This window comes from Fukomys damarensis, unplaced genomic scaffold, assembly GCF_012274545.1.
Source record: "Fukomys damarensis isolate Sample0158 unplaced genomic scaffold, DMR_v1.0_HiC HiC_scaffold_20, whole genome shotgun sequence".
Taxonomy (NCBI): domain Eukaryota; kingdom Metazoa; phylum Chordata; class Mammalia; order Rodentia; family Bathyergidae; genus Fukomys; species Fukomys damarensis.
In genome coordinates, this window is record NW_022900932.1 from 38,755,369 (window position 1) to 38,771,698 (window position 16,330).

The 16,330-nt window shown below is 39.9% G+C and overlaps 1 protein-coding gene across 1 annotated transcript; it reads left to right on the forward strand.

Annotated features, from left to right (window-relative positions):
- Positions 1 to 3,817: 3,817 nt before the first annotated feature.
- Positions 3,818 to 13,770, forward strand: LOC104867686 (interferon-induced protein with tetratricopeptide repeats 1B). The gene is made up of 2 exons (XM_010632130.2): positions 3,818 to 4,026; positions 11,737 to 13,770. Exons 1-2 carry the CDS (start codon positions 4,022 to 4,024, stop codon positions 13,124 to 13,126), a joined length of 1,395 nt encoding a protein of 464 aa, XP_010630432.1. The 5' UTR covers positions 3,818 to 4,021; the 3' UTR covers positions 13,127 to 13,770.
- The last annotated feature ends 2,560 nt before the right edge of the window (positions 13,771 to 16,330 follow it).

Genomic DNA, 16,330 nt, shown 5'->3' on the forward strand with positions numbered 1-16,330 from the left:
AAAAAAAAAAAAAAAAAAGATAGAAAAGAAAAGAAAAGATATCAGAGTTGCCCGTGTCCACAAGCCACAAAGGAAAGACCACATGAACGTGCACAGCAAAGGTGGTCATCTCAAGTTGAGAAGAGATTTCTTGCTATAAACTGACTAGTTAGCACCTTTATCTGGGACTTCTACCTTCTGGAGATGTGAGGAAATGTATTTGTTATTTAAATCAACTGACTTTGCCATTTCATCATGACAAGCTGAGTAGACTTATATAATAACATATTCAATGGTTTATTCTTGGACTCTCTAATATTTTCTACTGATCTATATATCCCCTTCTGCCCAATGGTATAAATGTCTCTTTTCTATGATCTGTATGCCAGTACCATAATATTTTGAGGGTTGTCTACTTGCATCATTGCATCGGGCTTTGACCTCCTGCCCAATTACTCAGGAGCTGAGAGAGTGAGGCCAGAGGATCAAGCTCTGAGGCCACCTTAGATGACACAATGAGGTTCTATCTCAAAATAACAAACTCCCACAAAGAATTCAGATTCAACAAAACTATTCTTCATAAATTCAGTCAATATAAAATAGAATTCTACTTCAAAGGAAACAAAAAATAGTACATTCTTAGCTAAGTATGAGTAACTATGGCCCAACAAAATTTATTCAAGTTTTCCTTAAATGGCACCCTAATTGTGGAAAAGGTTACAAAGAAAAAGAAAGTCATGAATCAGGATGATTACAAAGTATAAGGCTGAGTTCCTCACACACCTAGTTGGGGAAATTGCAGGCTCATGACTGAAATCAAAGTGGAGATGATTGGGCCAGGATTTGAGCTCAGTAGCACCATGCCTGCCTTGCAAGCACAAGGTCCTGAGTACTATTCCCAGTATGATTTTAAAAAAATCAAAGCGGAGACTGACTTTTACAGGATTCAACTACCATCTTAATTACATTCTTAGCTTTAGGCTTGGCAGAGACTAACAGTGTGTAAGGCTTAATACATATTCCCAGAGTTTAATCTGGTATTCAGGAGGATATGAGATCAGACACACAGGTTGACAGTAAATAGCTATGGGAAAGAGACTAAGTATAGCCAAATATAACTTTGACTTATATCTGTGAGATTTCACATATCTACAAACTCAATATCTAGCTACTCCTGGTCTAAAAGCCTGAAGGATCTTTCCATATAGATACTGCTTTCTTGGGCAACTTTACTGTATTTAATTTTATTATTTATTTATTTATTTATTTATGGTACTTGGGATCAAACTTGGGACCTTGTGCTTCCGAGGCAGGCAGTGGAACCACTGAGCTAAATCCCTGGCCCAGGCTACATTAGTTCATACTCCTAAAGTTGTGTTTAAGGTTGTGTGTGTACCGTGCCAAAATTCCATTCTGCTATCAAAGCACCTTACTGGGATTCCTAAACCCAGCCCCAATAAAGGATTGATGCGACTAAGTTTAAAAAGGGAAAACAAAAACACTTCGCTTGAAAGAAAGAAACAAAGCCTGGGACAGCTACCTTGTGAGAAGGCAGGGTGTCCAGACCTACATATGAGTGAGCCCTTTGTGCTGGCTGCTTTTACAAGGGATCAAGGGCCCTTCCCCCTCCTAGAATTTGTCATAATCTGATTGGTTCCCTGGGCTGTCATAGATGGCTCCCAGGCCCCAAGACCCTCAACTTCCTATGCCATCATCTATGTGCACATTCTCAAGGAAGCCTGTCAGAATCTTATCTTTAGAATTCACAGATTTGTAATAGAGTACTACTCAGCCATAAAGAATGAGAAATAAGATTCATTCATAGAAAAATGGATGCATATTGAGGATATACTCCTAAGTGAAATACATAAGTCACACATGAATACTGAATAGTTTCTCTGGTGTGAAAAGCTATAATAGTACATAAGATCCTAATGAGATAACTGACCATGTGAAATAGGAAGAAAAGGGCTAAAGGTGTAGGGAAAATGGGAAGGGTAGGGGAAAGGTAATAAAGGAAAAGAAAAAAATATCAAAAAATGGAAATAAAGTGTTTATAAATGGAGAGGGGAGGAGGGGGTGAAGGGAGGGCATGAACAAGGGGGAAAAAATGAGAACCAAGACCTGTCATGTAAAGGTGTAAGATCCCAATAATGAATGTAATTGTACTGTATACCTCAAATGTACCAATAAACTCAATAAAAGAAAAAAAAAAAGGACTTTACATACAAGGTAAAGATTGCAATTAAGCAAGGGAGATAGTGCACTGATACAGTGGTCCTAGAGTGGGACTATATAAACAACGACACCTTAGTTTATGAGCTTCTTTCCATAATTCTGGGCACAAATCGATTTGGACACAAGCCAAATCAAATTTCCCCATAAGGTCAACATTGAACCTAACCATTAAATTTCATGTATATGGAGGTATAGGTATTTGTGCTTTTATATACTACATAGGAGCTTTATTTCTTCTTTTTTTTAAATAAGAGCTTTAAGTGGCCCTTGTCTCTTTTGCATTTAATTGGAAGTGGAGTTGGGTGAGAGGGTCTACCTTGGTTTCAGAGCACCTGGTTTGCCTTGTGCTCTGCCTATCCTCCTCAGCTTCTGTTAATTCCTCTTACCCACTTTGAAGCTTTAACTCTTTCTAGTCAGGACTCACCAGAAAGCCCATTGATGCCTTTCCCTAGTTACAGACCCCTCTTCCTCTACACACTATGAACTCAGAAGTTTACATGACAGGTTGAGGTAGGACAAGGCAGGACACCAACAGAACTCTGTATACCTGTGATTATCCTGCATAGCTATGAGAATAATTTCTGGAGAATCATAACACACTAGATAGCTAGAAAAGTGTGCATCAAAAATAAGAAATGTATTATCATTAAGCCTTAATGTGTTCTGAACATGAAAGATGCTGGGCCCTTGCTCTGTTCCTATGAATAAACAAGAGGTACAGGATTCTACTCCTTATTATTTTCTATTGTCCATTCTCTGGAAAGTGAGAGGGATGGGAGAATTGAGGCCGAGGCACGAACACCCAAAACTAGGCTTTTATTAAGGGGCCGGGGCGTAGAAGACGAGGTGCCTAGCTGTCTCGGACAATGGCAAGAGTAGCAGGGCAGGGGCTGGCTGGGTGAGGTTTTATATGGGTAAGGGGTCATAAGGGGAGGGGAATAGTGAAGGTAGATGTTTGGTTGCAGCCAGAGGTGAGGTTTATTTATTTTTTTATTCTTTTTGGTACCAGGAATTGAACTTAAGACCTTGTGCTTGGGAGGTCGGTAGCAGAACCACTGAGCTAAATCCTTGACCCTGAGGTGAGGTTTAAATCCATTGGCAGGTTTGCATATCCAGGTGGGAAGGACTAGAGATGGGAGAACTTTGGGGCAGGAAAGTTGGGTCTTTGATTCCCTGGAGTAATGTATTTAGGATGTGGGGTTAGGGCCATTTTATCTAGCAGGGAATTCTATCAGAAAGCAAGCAAAAGTATAGGAAAATAAGTAACACATTCTCAAAGAATGACAATAACTTTGGGTTGAGAGTCCCATTCAGACTTCCATAGAATTTTACACCATTATCTGAACAAGCCCTGGTTGCAGATGAGAAAACAGAGTGCAGAAGGAGAGGTGTAATTTTTGCAAGTTCACACAGCCTTCTCCGCTGTCTCTGGTTCTAGACAATGTGCACATTGCACTAAGTAGCATTTCCATGGGCCCAAACCATCAGGCAGAACAGAGAATTTCACTTTCGGAGTTTTTGTTTTCACCAGCTTCCTCTAAAGCGGCTATCAGAACAATGTGCCTTAGTTTCAGTTTCCATTTCCCTCAGCTGGCCAGCTTTAGTTTCCCCTTCCAACTTCCAATTGCAAGAACACACTCAGAGCAGCCTGCAGGCCACACCCACATTTTTATTTGAGAATATAACCCTGCTCAGATGTTTTAATTTACAGGAAAAGCCTCGGGACAGACGTGCCTGATCTCCTAACAGCCAGTCTTTGCGAAATAGGTCAGAATTCTTGCAGAATTGCTAATTCCCAACAGCCATGAGGTAAGGATTTCTACTTTTCTCTGCCAGCATTCTTGGAGAAAAAAATTTTTTTTATTATTCATTAAGCTTATGGGTACATTTTAGGTATTCAGTATGATGACATTCATCATTGGGAATTTGTACCTTTACATGATGTATCTTGGTTCTTTTTTTTTTCTTTTATTGAGTTTATTGGTACATTTTATGTATACAGTACAATTACATTCATTATTGGGATCTTGTACCTTTACATGACAGGTCTTGGTTCTTATATTTCCCCCATCCCTCTGCCCTTCCTTCAGCCTCTCCATTCCTCCCTATTTACACAGACTGTTTTTCTGTTTTTCCTTTCCTCTACCCCTACCACTTCCTTTTCCTCCTTGGACCTTTTCTTCCTATTTCACGTTATTATACATTTTGATACTTATTTACACTTTCAGTTTCTCACACCAGAGAAGCTATCCTGTATTTATACATGGGTGTTCTATTTATTTTACTTGAGAGTATGGCCTCAATGTGCATCCATTTAGCTATAAATGTCTTCTGTTTTGGAGAAAATAGTAACCAGTGCTATCTTGAAAGCTTAGCTGTCAGTGAAGTTGAGCTTCCTAACCCTTCTGTTTGGGCATTTGCTTGTGGAATGAATGTGCATGTGTGGGTGCAAATACATGCACATACTAAGGAAATATTCCTTATGGTATAGCCCAGAAAAGGCAAGAGACAGGAGAATGTGTTTTGAAAGAAGGGGAAGGTAAATCTCAACTTCGGATGTTCTTTTTTGGCGGGGGGTACCAGGGATTGAACTCTGGTCCTTGAGCTTGCAAGTCAGGCCACCAAACCACTGAGCTAAATCCCCAGCCCTTGGATGTTCTTTTCCAGCAACTACAGAAAGGAGGGATAGTTTTTCTGGGCAGAGACATAGCTTTCTGCTCCATCCTGATCTTGGAGGAAAAGCAGAACCCACACAGTCCTTTGAGCTGCTTTTGGGACCTTTCACAAGCCTTGGGATTATGTAGGGCCGATGTGGGAGAAGCTCATTGCCTTCCTCTATGGGCTTCTGCTCTCCCTGTCTTAGTTCTGGGCTCTGATGAAGGTCTCACTGCACTGAAGATTAGCAGAGTGCTGAACCTCTTGATAGGGAGCCAAGCTGCCTGCAGATCTTTGGAATGCTTTACATAAGTCCTGTCTGCAAGGCATCCACATTGCCTTTGCCTAAAAGGCCCAATGTGGAAATTTCTTTATGGTCCCAAATAAATCCTGTCAGCAACTGATGTAAGCAAATATAAAATAAACTGCCTGATATTGACTTGTAAAAATCACTAGGAAAATTTGGGAGGAACAAATCTACAGAAAATGTGCAATTGCAGCTCTATAATCAACACTTCTCCAAATATAATGAGGATTATATTTTTTTCTCTCATTGAGTTTATTGGTACATTTTAGGGATACAGTGCAGTCACACTCATCATTGGGATCTTGTACCTTTACATGACAGGTCTTGGTTCTCATTTTTTCCCCTTGTCTCTGTCCTCTCTTCACCCCCTTCTCCTCTCCCTATTTACAAACACTTTAATTCCATTTTTTCATTTTCTCATTTTTTTCTTTTCCCTTATAACCTTTCCCCTACCCTTCCCACTTTCCCTACACCTTTAGCCCTTTTCTTCCTATTTCACATTGTCAATTATCTCATTAGGATCTTACGTACTATTATAGTTTTTCACACCAGAGAAACTATTTGGTATAATGAGGATTACATTATAATGTTAACTGATGCTATAAAAGTAGCTATCAGTTCCTGTATGCCTATTAAATACCACTGTGGTTTCAAAGCTTTTATGTAAATTGTTATATATAATCGGGGAAAATGAGAAAGGTACTTTTGCTGATTTTACAAAAGGAAATCTTAGGGCCAGGGATTTAGCTCAGTGGTTCTGCCTCGAAAGCACAAGGTTCCAAGTTTGATCCCTGGCAAAAAAAGGAATCTTACACTGAGGAATGTTAAGAGCACCCAGAAAATCAATGGAGGAGCTCAAACAGGAATAAGACAGTCAGTTATGCAATTTAACCAACTTTTCCAAGTTGTGCGGTGGGAATTCCTCATGGTATTTCCAAGAGTACAAAAATTTGCTTTTTAAAAATGCTTTTATATTTATGTTACCATATCCAAGAGAAAAAAATATACATACAGTACTTGTAAAATTTCTATTCATGTTACCAATGAGTGCCCCGGCCAGCGGGGTTCGTTATTAGTAGGACTTGAGGAGGGGAGCACCCGGAACGGGAACAGGAACGACGCAGGAAGACAAGAACCAGGCAGAGCTCTTTTAGGGTCAAAATTCTTTGACAACTTTTATTTCTCACACAGCAGCTTATATGCAGGCAGGGATGAGCAGGGACTTTCCTGGTTGCTAGGTTACCTAACCTAAGCTGGTCTAGCTAGATAAGGTAGGGCATGGCCAGAATGTCGCCGGGAGGGGTTAGAATGTCCCCGGGAAGGTGTAAAGTTCCTGTCAGGGGCACACACATACACAAGGTGGAGGGGCACACACGGAGGGTGGAGATGCACATAGGTCTTGGTCTCCAACAAATGAGTATTGATTTTAATAAAGTACATGTAAAATTTTTAAAAACTATTTTAAATATTTAACACATATAAGGTAGTGGTATTTAGCACACCCTCAATATTTAGCATCATCACCACTATCCAGGTCAAGGATTTCACCATTTTACAAGAAAATTAATTTCCATTGCCACTTCCTACTGCCCTCCAGCAGCCACCAAGAGCCATTCATGTGCTCCATGTGTCTATACATTTGTCTAGTGAGGATACTTCATACAAAGGAAGGCTTTCAATTTGTGCCTAGAATGCATTCTTAGAATTTCTGTGCCATAGCATCTCTTTAGCAACTGTACCAGCCTCTCCCCTAGAAGAAGTGCCCTAAATCCCACTTGGAACAGCTTCCAGGTCTCCACCTTCTTCTAATTCCTCATGATTGATCTAACTCCCTCTTGCTGACCGCCTTCCCTTAGGCCAGCTAGATGCATACCCTAGTAGATTCAGCCCACGGCCCACACACTCTTTGAAGACAAAGCGGATATGCCACAGCGACCACCTTTCCTTGACACCATGACCTGTAGAAATTGAACCAGCTTGCTCTAAATGCACAAAGTTAGATCACTCCACAAGAAACCCACTGAAGTGATGGACCCAAAAATGACTTGGAGATCTCCCTCTGTCTGCTTCTCTCTGTCTTTTTTTAAATCAGTACATTTTAGGTATATAATATGATGTTTCTCTCTGTCTCTTTGCCTCTATCTCTGTCTCTCTCTCCCCTCCCCAGTTCCCCATCCACTCCTTAAGCTTCCACAGCTCTGAAATCCTCAAAGCATTGGCCTGCAAGTCGTTTTTGCTCTCCACTCTGGGATCTATGAGTAGTCAACTGCTTCTTTCATTCCACGCATTGTCACAAAGGACAATCTACATCTCACCTGTTTGACACAACTTCTTTCTAGGAGGAGCTTTCTGAAGTGGACACTGTGGTGTGAAGAAACTAGAAAGGGTTGATAAGAGCCAGTAGGCTCTTGTCACACAAACAAGCTAGCTGTGAGAGGGACATCTGGTGATGGCTGGGACACTTAAGCACAAGACTGTCCATAGGATAAATTAGTGTCTCATGAAGGGCACACTCCAAACATCCGTGAGCATCACGGATCCCATCAGGCCAGGGTTAAAGTTCACAGCCACTCTCTTAAGAAAGACCTCAAAACTAAATGAGGGGGAAAAAGTGTCCTTTGGGTTAGTTTATTTACCATAAAGTTTTCAATGTTCATCCGTGTTGCAGCATGTGTCAGTACTTCATTATTTTTCATGGCTAAACAGTGTTCCATTTAGTGAGTATGCTCCATTGTGTTTGTTCACTTGATGCTGAATATTCGTGTGTTCAAATATCTGCTTGTGACTAGTGCTCCAATAAACATACCAGTGCTTGTTTGAGCAGCTTCTTTCAATGATGTTGAGCATGTATCCCTGTGTGGAATTTACCCAGGATGATAGATACATGCATGGTTCATAGGGTAATTCACTTTATTTATCATTTTCCTGTTTCTTTTTTCTCCTTATTGCCACATTAGTAGGTTAGAGTGTTGTCGCATCATACATTCATTTCTCTTTTTTTTTTTTTAATTTCGTACTGGGGATCAAACTTGGGCCCTGGTGCTTGCAAGGCAGGCGGCTGAACCACTGAGCCAAATCTCCAGCCCTCATCTCTCTCTAATGACTAACGAGTCTAGGCCTAGACTCAATACTCATTTGCTGCCTCTTTGTGACTCTTCTTTAGGCAGTGTCTACCTACGTTCTTTTCCAGTAGTTCATTGGCTTGCTCGTCTTTACTTTGTGAGTTGTAGGGCTTATTTCTATTCTGAGGGTTATCTCATTATTCTGTTGATGATGTGATTTGATGCACAAAAGTTGGAAATATCCAATTTGTCTGCACTAGTTCTGCCTATGATTTTGATATCATAACAAAAATTATCAAAATCATGAAACTTTTTCCTGATGCTTTCTTCTATAATTTTTATACTTTATATCTTGTATCATAAGTTCTGGTCTACTTTGAATTAATCTTTGTAAATGGGGTAAAATAGGATTCTACTTCATTCATTTTCTTTTACTGGTACTGTGGATTGAACTCAGGGCCTCTTGATTTCTGTCTTCATTGTTTTCATCTGTTTTTTTCTGTTTTTGCATGTCATTTGGTCAAATGACAACCCTATCTCCATGTGGGGTTTTGACATACTTGTAAAAATCACTTCACAATAGTTATGAACTGAATTAAGACCCTTCCTAAAAATCATAGCTTGAAGACTTCTCTCCTCATGTGATAGTATTTGTAGATAGAGTCTAAAAAGAGGTTATAAAAGGAAACTAGTGGCTGAAGGGTGGAGTCTTACTTCCATTGGGCTCGTATTGTTATACAAGAGGGAGAGACACCAGTGTCACCTGTGTTGATGGCCCAGGAATGCAAGGCCACGTGAGCACAAGCAGAGGGTAGCCATCCACTAACTGGGAAGAGATCACTTGCTAGGAACAATTTTGGAGTGCACCTTTCTCTGGGGCTTTTACTTACCAGACCTGTGAAGAAATTAGTTTCTGTTTCAAGTTAGCCAGTCTATATTTTTTATGACAATCTAAGTCTAATACAACCATTGGTCTATAGGTTTCTTCTCCTTAATATGCTTTTTATGCCAGTACCATATAATATCATAATCACATTAGGTTTCTAGGAAGCTTTTAAATCAGGAAATACAAGAGGTCCGTCTCTGTATTTTCAAGATTGTTTAGGTAATTGAGATCATTTGAAATTCCATACATATTGCAGGATGAAATGTCTGTTTCTATGAAAGTATGTCACTGGGATTCTGACAGGGGTTGTACTGAATGTGATATTCACTTTGGGTAGAAAAAAATCTTTTCAATATTAATTCTGCCAACCCATGAACACAGCATATCTTCCCATTTACATGTGTCTTCTGTAATTTTATTCAGTACTGTTTTATAGTTTTCAGTGTCCAAAACGTTTACCTACTTGGTTAAGTTTATTTGAAATACTTTATTCTTTTCAATGCTATTGTAAATGGCTTGATTTCTTAATTTCCATTTTTGATTGTTCAACATTTATACTAGACAGCTGATTTTTACACATCAATTTTGTATCCTACAGCTTTTCTAAATCTGCTTATTTAGCTTCCCCAGTCCTATGGGGACTTCTTATGCTTTTGTACATATACTATCCATGTTCATTGGAAGCAGGAATCGCACTCCTCACCTCTGTGTTGCTGAACTTAGACTAAAAGCTCTCATTATTTCCTCATGGGAGATGATTTATATGAGGGCTTTTCACATATGGCAGGAATGTGCTGAGAAAGTTTCCTTCTATTTCACTTCACCAAAGTAGCAGTAAATGTTGTCAATTGCTTTTCTGCACCATTTGGTGTAAGCATGAATTTTTTCATTGTGCTAGCATTACTTTACCTTCCTTGATTTTCATGTTTTGAACTGCTCTTCATGTGATAGTCTCCATGTGCATTATCATCCCTGAAATGATAAAATTGGAAATGAAGAACGAATGTGACAATGGCTAAGACGTCTGAAGGGTTCTGGGGAGGGGCCACAGGTGTGAGTGTAGAGGGGCACAGGAGGATGGTGTGGCGATGGCATAGTCCTGTATGTGGATTGAGGTGGTGGCCACAGAGGTTTACTCCTCGGGGAAAGTGGCAGAGCTGAGCAAACACAGCCATGTGCCCAGGTGCAGTTCCCAGGTTGGATACTGTGCAGTAGTGGCATGAGGTACAATCATTGTTGGAAATAATGGATGCAGTGCAACTTGGCACTGTCTTTGCAATGTCCTTAAAGTTATAAGTATTTCTAAGTAAAAAGTGAAGAAAACATGGACAATATTATTTAACTTCAGTGGTCTTCCTTTGTTCTATTAGATGCACCTTGTTCCTCTGCAATCAGCCATCTAACTGAAGTTCTCTGCTATTATCTGGACTCCCTCATTTTTTCTCTTGGATTGTAAAATTTTTTATTTGTACACATTAGCAGTTTATATTCCTTGGGATATTTGGTACAGTACATAACAGCTCTTAAATCCTTTTCTTATCACCTTTTTTCTGCTCTCCCTCCATCCCTTGATCCCCTTGCTGTGTCAGAAGCATCTATCTCTCTACTTCCTATAACCTATCTTTTATTTTGTTCTTCATTTATGTTTTGGGATTTTCATATAAGAGAAAGTGTATGATATTTAAGCTTGAGTGTCTGCTTTATTTCACTTCCCACTGTGATCTCAAGATATATCTGTGTCCTATACCAGTCAAGTTTATTTTTCTTGGAGGAGTGGTACTCCACCATGTGTAAATACTACATTGTCTTTATCCAATCATCTGTTTCTTTGTTTGTTTGTTTGCTTTGTTTTTTTTTTGCTACTGGGGATCGAACTCGGGACCTTGCACTTGTAAGACAAGCAGCGTCACCACTGAGCTAAATCCCCGGCCACCATCTGTTGTTTCTGTATTAATAGTAAATTAGAAGATTCTTCCATAGCATGTATTATGTTTTGTGTGCTTCACATGGACTTATTCCTTCCTAAAGCTCAGTATGATGAGCATTATCATCGCCAAATGAGACCTGAAACCACAGAGTGGTTACTTGCTTAGAAAATGCAGGAATTTTCTCATATATCTGTGAATGACTATTAATTCTAAAGTGTCAGCTTAATTGAGCTTACAAATGAGTACAGCATGCACATGGGTTCTGAGTGGGACATAGAAGCATAGCCTTGGGGAACATAAATGGTCCCACAGCCATTCCTCTGCAGCCCTGATCACCTGCAAGGCTCCCCAGCTGTCATGAACCGAGCAGCTCTGCTCTGCCATTCTGTCTGCCTTGCTATTCCTGCATTGCATCCAGCCTAATGGTGACTGAATTTCCACAAACTATGAACTGAATTAAACCTTTTCCTCTTTACATGGTGAGTGCAGGTGTTGTGTAGCAGCAATGGAAAAACTCACTGAAAGAGGATTTAAGAACCTATATTCGCTGTCCACTATTTATTACTTTGTATATCTATGTAAGTGTGAAATTTTTAGTAGTGCAAATATAACAAAAATAATTTATTTTTCTTTCTGACTTTAACTGTTGGTCACTTAACAAATCTGCATGTTTTTTCACAGTGAGAATCTTGATAACCGCCAAGTCAAGGATTGCTTGGTTCAGCTGAAATGTCACTTTACATGGAAACTGGTACTTGATGACACTGACATACGTGACTTAGAAATCAGGGTCTCAGAACACATCGAGAATGTGGACATGAACAATACAGTAATGTACAACCTCCAGGCCTATGTGAGACACCTTAAAGGCCAGAATGACAAAGCCCTGCACAGCTTGAAAGAAGCTGAAGATTTAATCCAGAGGGAGCACGCTGACCAGTCAGACAGGAGAAGCCTGGTGACCTGGGGCAATTATGCCTGGGTGCATTACCACATGGGCAGGTTGGCAGACGCCAAGATGTACCTGGACAAGGTGGAGAACACTTGCAAGAAGTTTGCAAGTCCTTTCCGCTTTAAGTTAGAGTGCCCGCAGTTGGACGGTGAGGAAGGATGGTCCTTGCTGAAGTGTGGAGGACAGAATTATGAGCGGGCTCAAGCCTGCTTTGAAAAGGCTTTGAAATTCGAGCCAGAAAACCCTGAATTTAATGCTGGGTATGCTATTATTGCCTATCGCCAAGATTGTGACAACAGTAATGTAATTTCACTAGATCCCTTGAGGAAGGCCTTGAAACTAAATCCTGAAGATGGATATATCAAAGTTCTTCTTGCACTGAAGCTTCAAGATATAGGAGAGGAAGCTGAAGGAGAAAAATACATTAAAGAAGCCCTAAGCAACAAGTCCTTCCAGACCTATGTCTTTCGCTATGCAGCCAAGTTTTATAGAAAAAAAGGCTGTATAGATAAAGCTCTTCAGCTCTTTGAAAAGGCGTTGCAGGCAACACCCAACTCTGCCTACCTGCATTACCAGATTGGGCTTTGCTACAAGATACAGATGTTCCAAGTAAAGGGGAGCACGAATAGGCAGGATAGAGAAATTATTGGCAGATTTGCTCGATTGGCTATAGGTGAGTTTCAAAAAACTACAACTGACAGACCCACTTTTGAGATGGCTTACATTAATCTGGCTGATGTGTATGCAAAATTAGGTCAGTATGAAAAGGCAGAGGAAAATTTTCAGAAAGCGTTATGCATGAAGGACATTCCTGATCACTTACAGCAAGATATTCATTTCCGCTATGGCCGCTTCCAAGAATTTCACAGGAAATCTGAAGATGAGGCAATCACCCATTATTTAAAAGGTCTCAAAATAGAAGAAAAGTCCGTTGTCAGGGATAAACTCCTAAATGCTTTGGAGAAATTGGCTAAAAGACGTGTTCAGCACAATGTTTGTGTTGTGGAAAGCTTCAGCCTCTTTGGGCTGGTGCACAAATTAAAAGGGGAGGTGAATGAGGCCCTGCTGTGCTATGAGAAGGCTCTGAGGCTCACAGAACACCTGAATCCTATGTTTTGAAGAACAGTTGACCAGTACCAATGTCACATGTTCGTTACTAAATATAAAAAATGTTTAATGTGGTGAACATAAATTAGTTGAATACAGAAAACACGCAGCAAAAAATATTGAATTTGTTATTCAATTTTTTAATGCGTTTTGGAGTAGACTCCATGAAGGAGGAAGTTCTGATTGCTCAGCAAAAAGATGCTCAGCTTTGGGGGAAATACACAGAGATAAGATTGATTAGTTTAAGCAGAAACCCTGTGTACCTGAATTTGTAAGCTGATACCATGACATTTTCTCTTAAAATACAGGCAGTGTATCATTTTTACTTTCTGGTTATAATATACTGCAGGAATTTTAAAGATCATTTTAGGGGGAAGTCAAATGAAAGTTATAGGAAGAACATTCTTCCTACTTCCTGTGAATAGCACTGCTTTAAAATGAACTTATAATGTAAGAAAATAACCTAATTAATAGTCTATTAGTACTCGAATAGATTCTAGTAAGTCAAATTGTGGGTCCAGGTGGGCTAACTCCTCCCAGGAACACCAATGAAAAGGTGTGACTGTTACCTGGCCATTCACAAGAAAACATTTCTGCGGTCTGACTCCTTTCTCCGTTGATGTGAGTGGAAGTAGGTTAGGAATAATATCAATAGCCAATAATGCTTTCATAGAGTCTGCAAAAGCTTGAACTTACATTTTTTTAAAAAGTAGACTGTAAGTGAGAATATTCCTCTGGCCCATTACATTCATGAAAGCACAAGACGAACAATTAGGAGGGTACTGTAAATGCTCAATGGCAAATTTTAAATCATGAAGAGAAGTATCTATAAATCTGACAGGATGAACTAAAATCTCCAGGGAAAATTAAACGACACAGAAATATGCACAGTAAATGGATTGGTAGCTTCACGTAGCCCTTAGCTTTTTATAATTGTGTCATGAAGACATCCACTACCTCTTCCAACACCACAATGTTTTCACTTAACTGTGATTAGCCCAAATCAGTGCACCCACCTGTGCAGTGCAAGCTCCTGCAGATGCCTGGTGAGGAAAGCAGCGCCACCGCATGATAGAATTTGCTTCTAACAAGATAAATACTAAAAAACGGGGAGATATGTCTTTTGCATACAGAAGGGGCGATGAGATGGACAGAGGAAGAGGAGGGGAGGGGAAGGAAATGAAAAAGAATTGATGTGTACCAATTCCCCATGATGAATCTAACCATTATGTATTGCAAACATATATTAATAAAAATAATTTTTTCAATAAAATCTGGCTTTTTAATAGGTAACTTGGTCACTAGGCTCTATTCCACAAGACCTTCAGCAAACCGACAATACCTTTAGACCAAAAGTGGTGTTCTTTGATAAGATAGGGGGATTTCCCATGGCACACATTTCTTCATAAACTGTAATTGAAGGTTTGAGATATTTCAGCAGAAATGGTTCTCCAGCTGTCCAAATAATAATAGTAAAGATAATAATGATGATAAAGAACCACTCAAATGGCATTCATCTTCCATGCGTTCCTGTGAATCAGAAAGAGACTGAAGAGATTTTTGCCCACGATGTCAGTAGGAAAGCGAGGTCTAGTGTAAGGAGGACACTGAACGTGAGCCTCCAAGAAAGAGTGGTAGGACAGGGATTGACTCCCCCACCCCAGTCTCTCACCCAGATAGCTTCAGACACACAGTAGATACCAGGGATTCTTGGGTCTCAAGTGCCAAGCCCATGTAAACATGCAAATCACCTGCTGATTTTTTTTAAGTACTAAGGTAGGCAAGAGGGCAGCATTTCTCCATGTGTGTTTCACTTTTCTGGGATGGGGCCTAATCAGCACAATTTTTAGAACTTTCCTAGATGACTCTAATACAGCAAATCTTCAAGTTAAGACCAGTCTGACACAAAAACAACTTAGGTTAACTAGGTTAATGGACTGTTCATCTGCCATCAAACAACAATATGCAACTGTATTTCTTAGAGCAGTTAAACATGAGTCTGTACCCAAAGAATGTGTCTCAAAAATTGGTGAGATAAGCTGAAGCTAAAATATCCCTTACACAGAAAGAAGTAAATGAGGACTAGGATGTAAGCCACTCAGTAAGTGTTTGTCAAAAAGAATGCCTGGACAAAGAAATTGAAACTAGCTTACAAGTAATTATTTTTACAACTAAATGAAGCCCCAGAGACAGACATGATCATGTAACAAAAATACACATTTTTGTTGCATTCCTTAATCTCTTCTTCTCAGATAATAGGTTTTGGGGTGAGACGTAGGGCAACTCTAGTTATTTTTTGTATCTGGTCTTAATGGGGACAAGGAAATTATTGCAACACTCATTGATTGCATTTTAGGAAGAAACAAGAAAATATGACAGTAATTTGATTCTTCAGGCCTCACACCAGGCCTCTCAACCTATCAACAGCCTAATCATTGATTTATTATTTTTGAACCCAACACCTTTTCCCTCGCCTTTATTACTATGTTGGCTATTTATTTGTCAATCTGACAATACAGGTAACAACCAGAACACTTGTTACTTCATTGGGAGGACGTTTTTATATGTGGTGGCAGATTTCCTTCCACACAGAGGCTACCTGAGAACAGAGCCAGGTCCCTCAGTTCTCCTTCTGTGCATTCATCCAGATCCCACGTACTACATGAGGCAGCAGTGGGGTGATGTGTTTTCTTAGTACATGGGACAGCTGTAGTTCCAAATGCTGGCCCTTTCTGGGTTTCTGCAGCTCCAGAAACACCTATCCTTCAGGTGCACAGTCACTGGAAAACTGGTTTCATATCCCTCTGAACTCATCTGGGAACTCATAAAATACTGCACTTGAACCTTCACCCTTGATCCTGAACCAGACAGCTGTGTACAAGAGGCACCTTCAGACATTTCCATCTCCTATCTATCTTTTCTCTCATCCCAAGAGCCTGACATTCTTTTCAGTTTGTGAAAAAGATTCCTGTGTTTTTATTATTTTCAGGACACAGAGAATACAGTGGCTAACAATCAAATATACTCAAATATACATATGACATATACAGCACATCTAGTTCAGCTTTCCAGGGAAACAAATCTGGTAGCCTCCTCTCAATAAGGAGCTCTCCAATGATTAACTGTGGCCACGGTGAGCTGCTCTTTGGAAATTTTTAGGGGGTCCTCTCTTTACCACATGTATCAGCAGAGTGAGGCAACAGCTAGTAGCAGTTT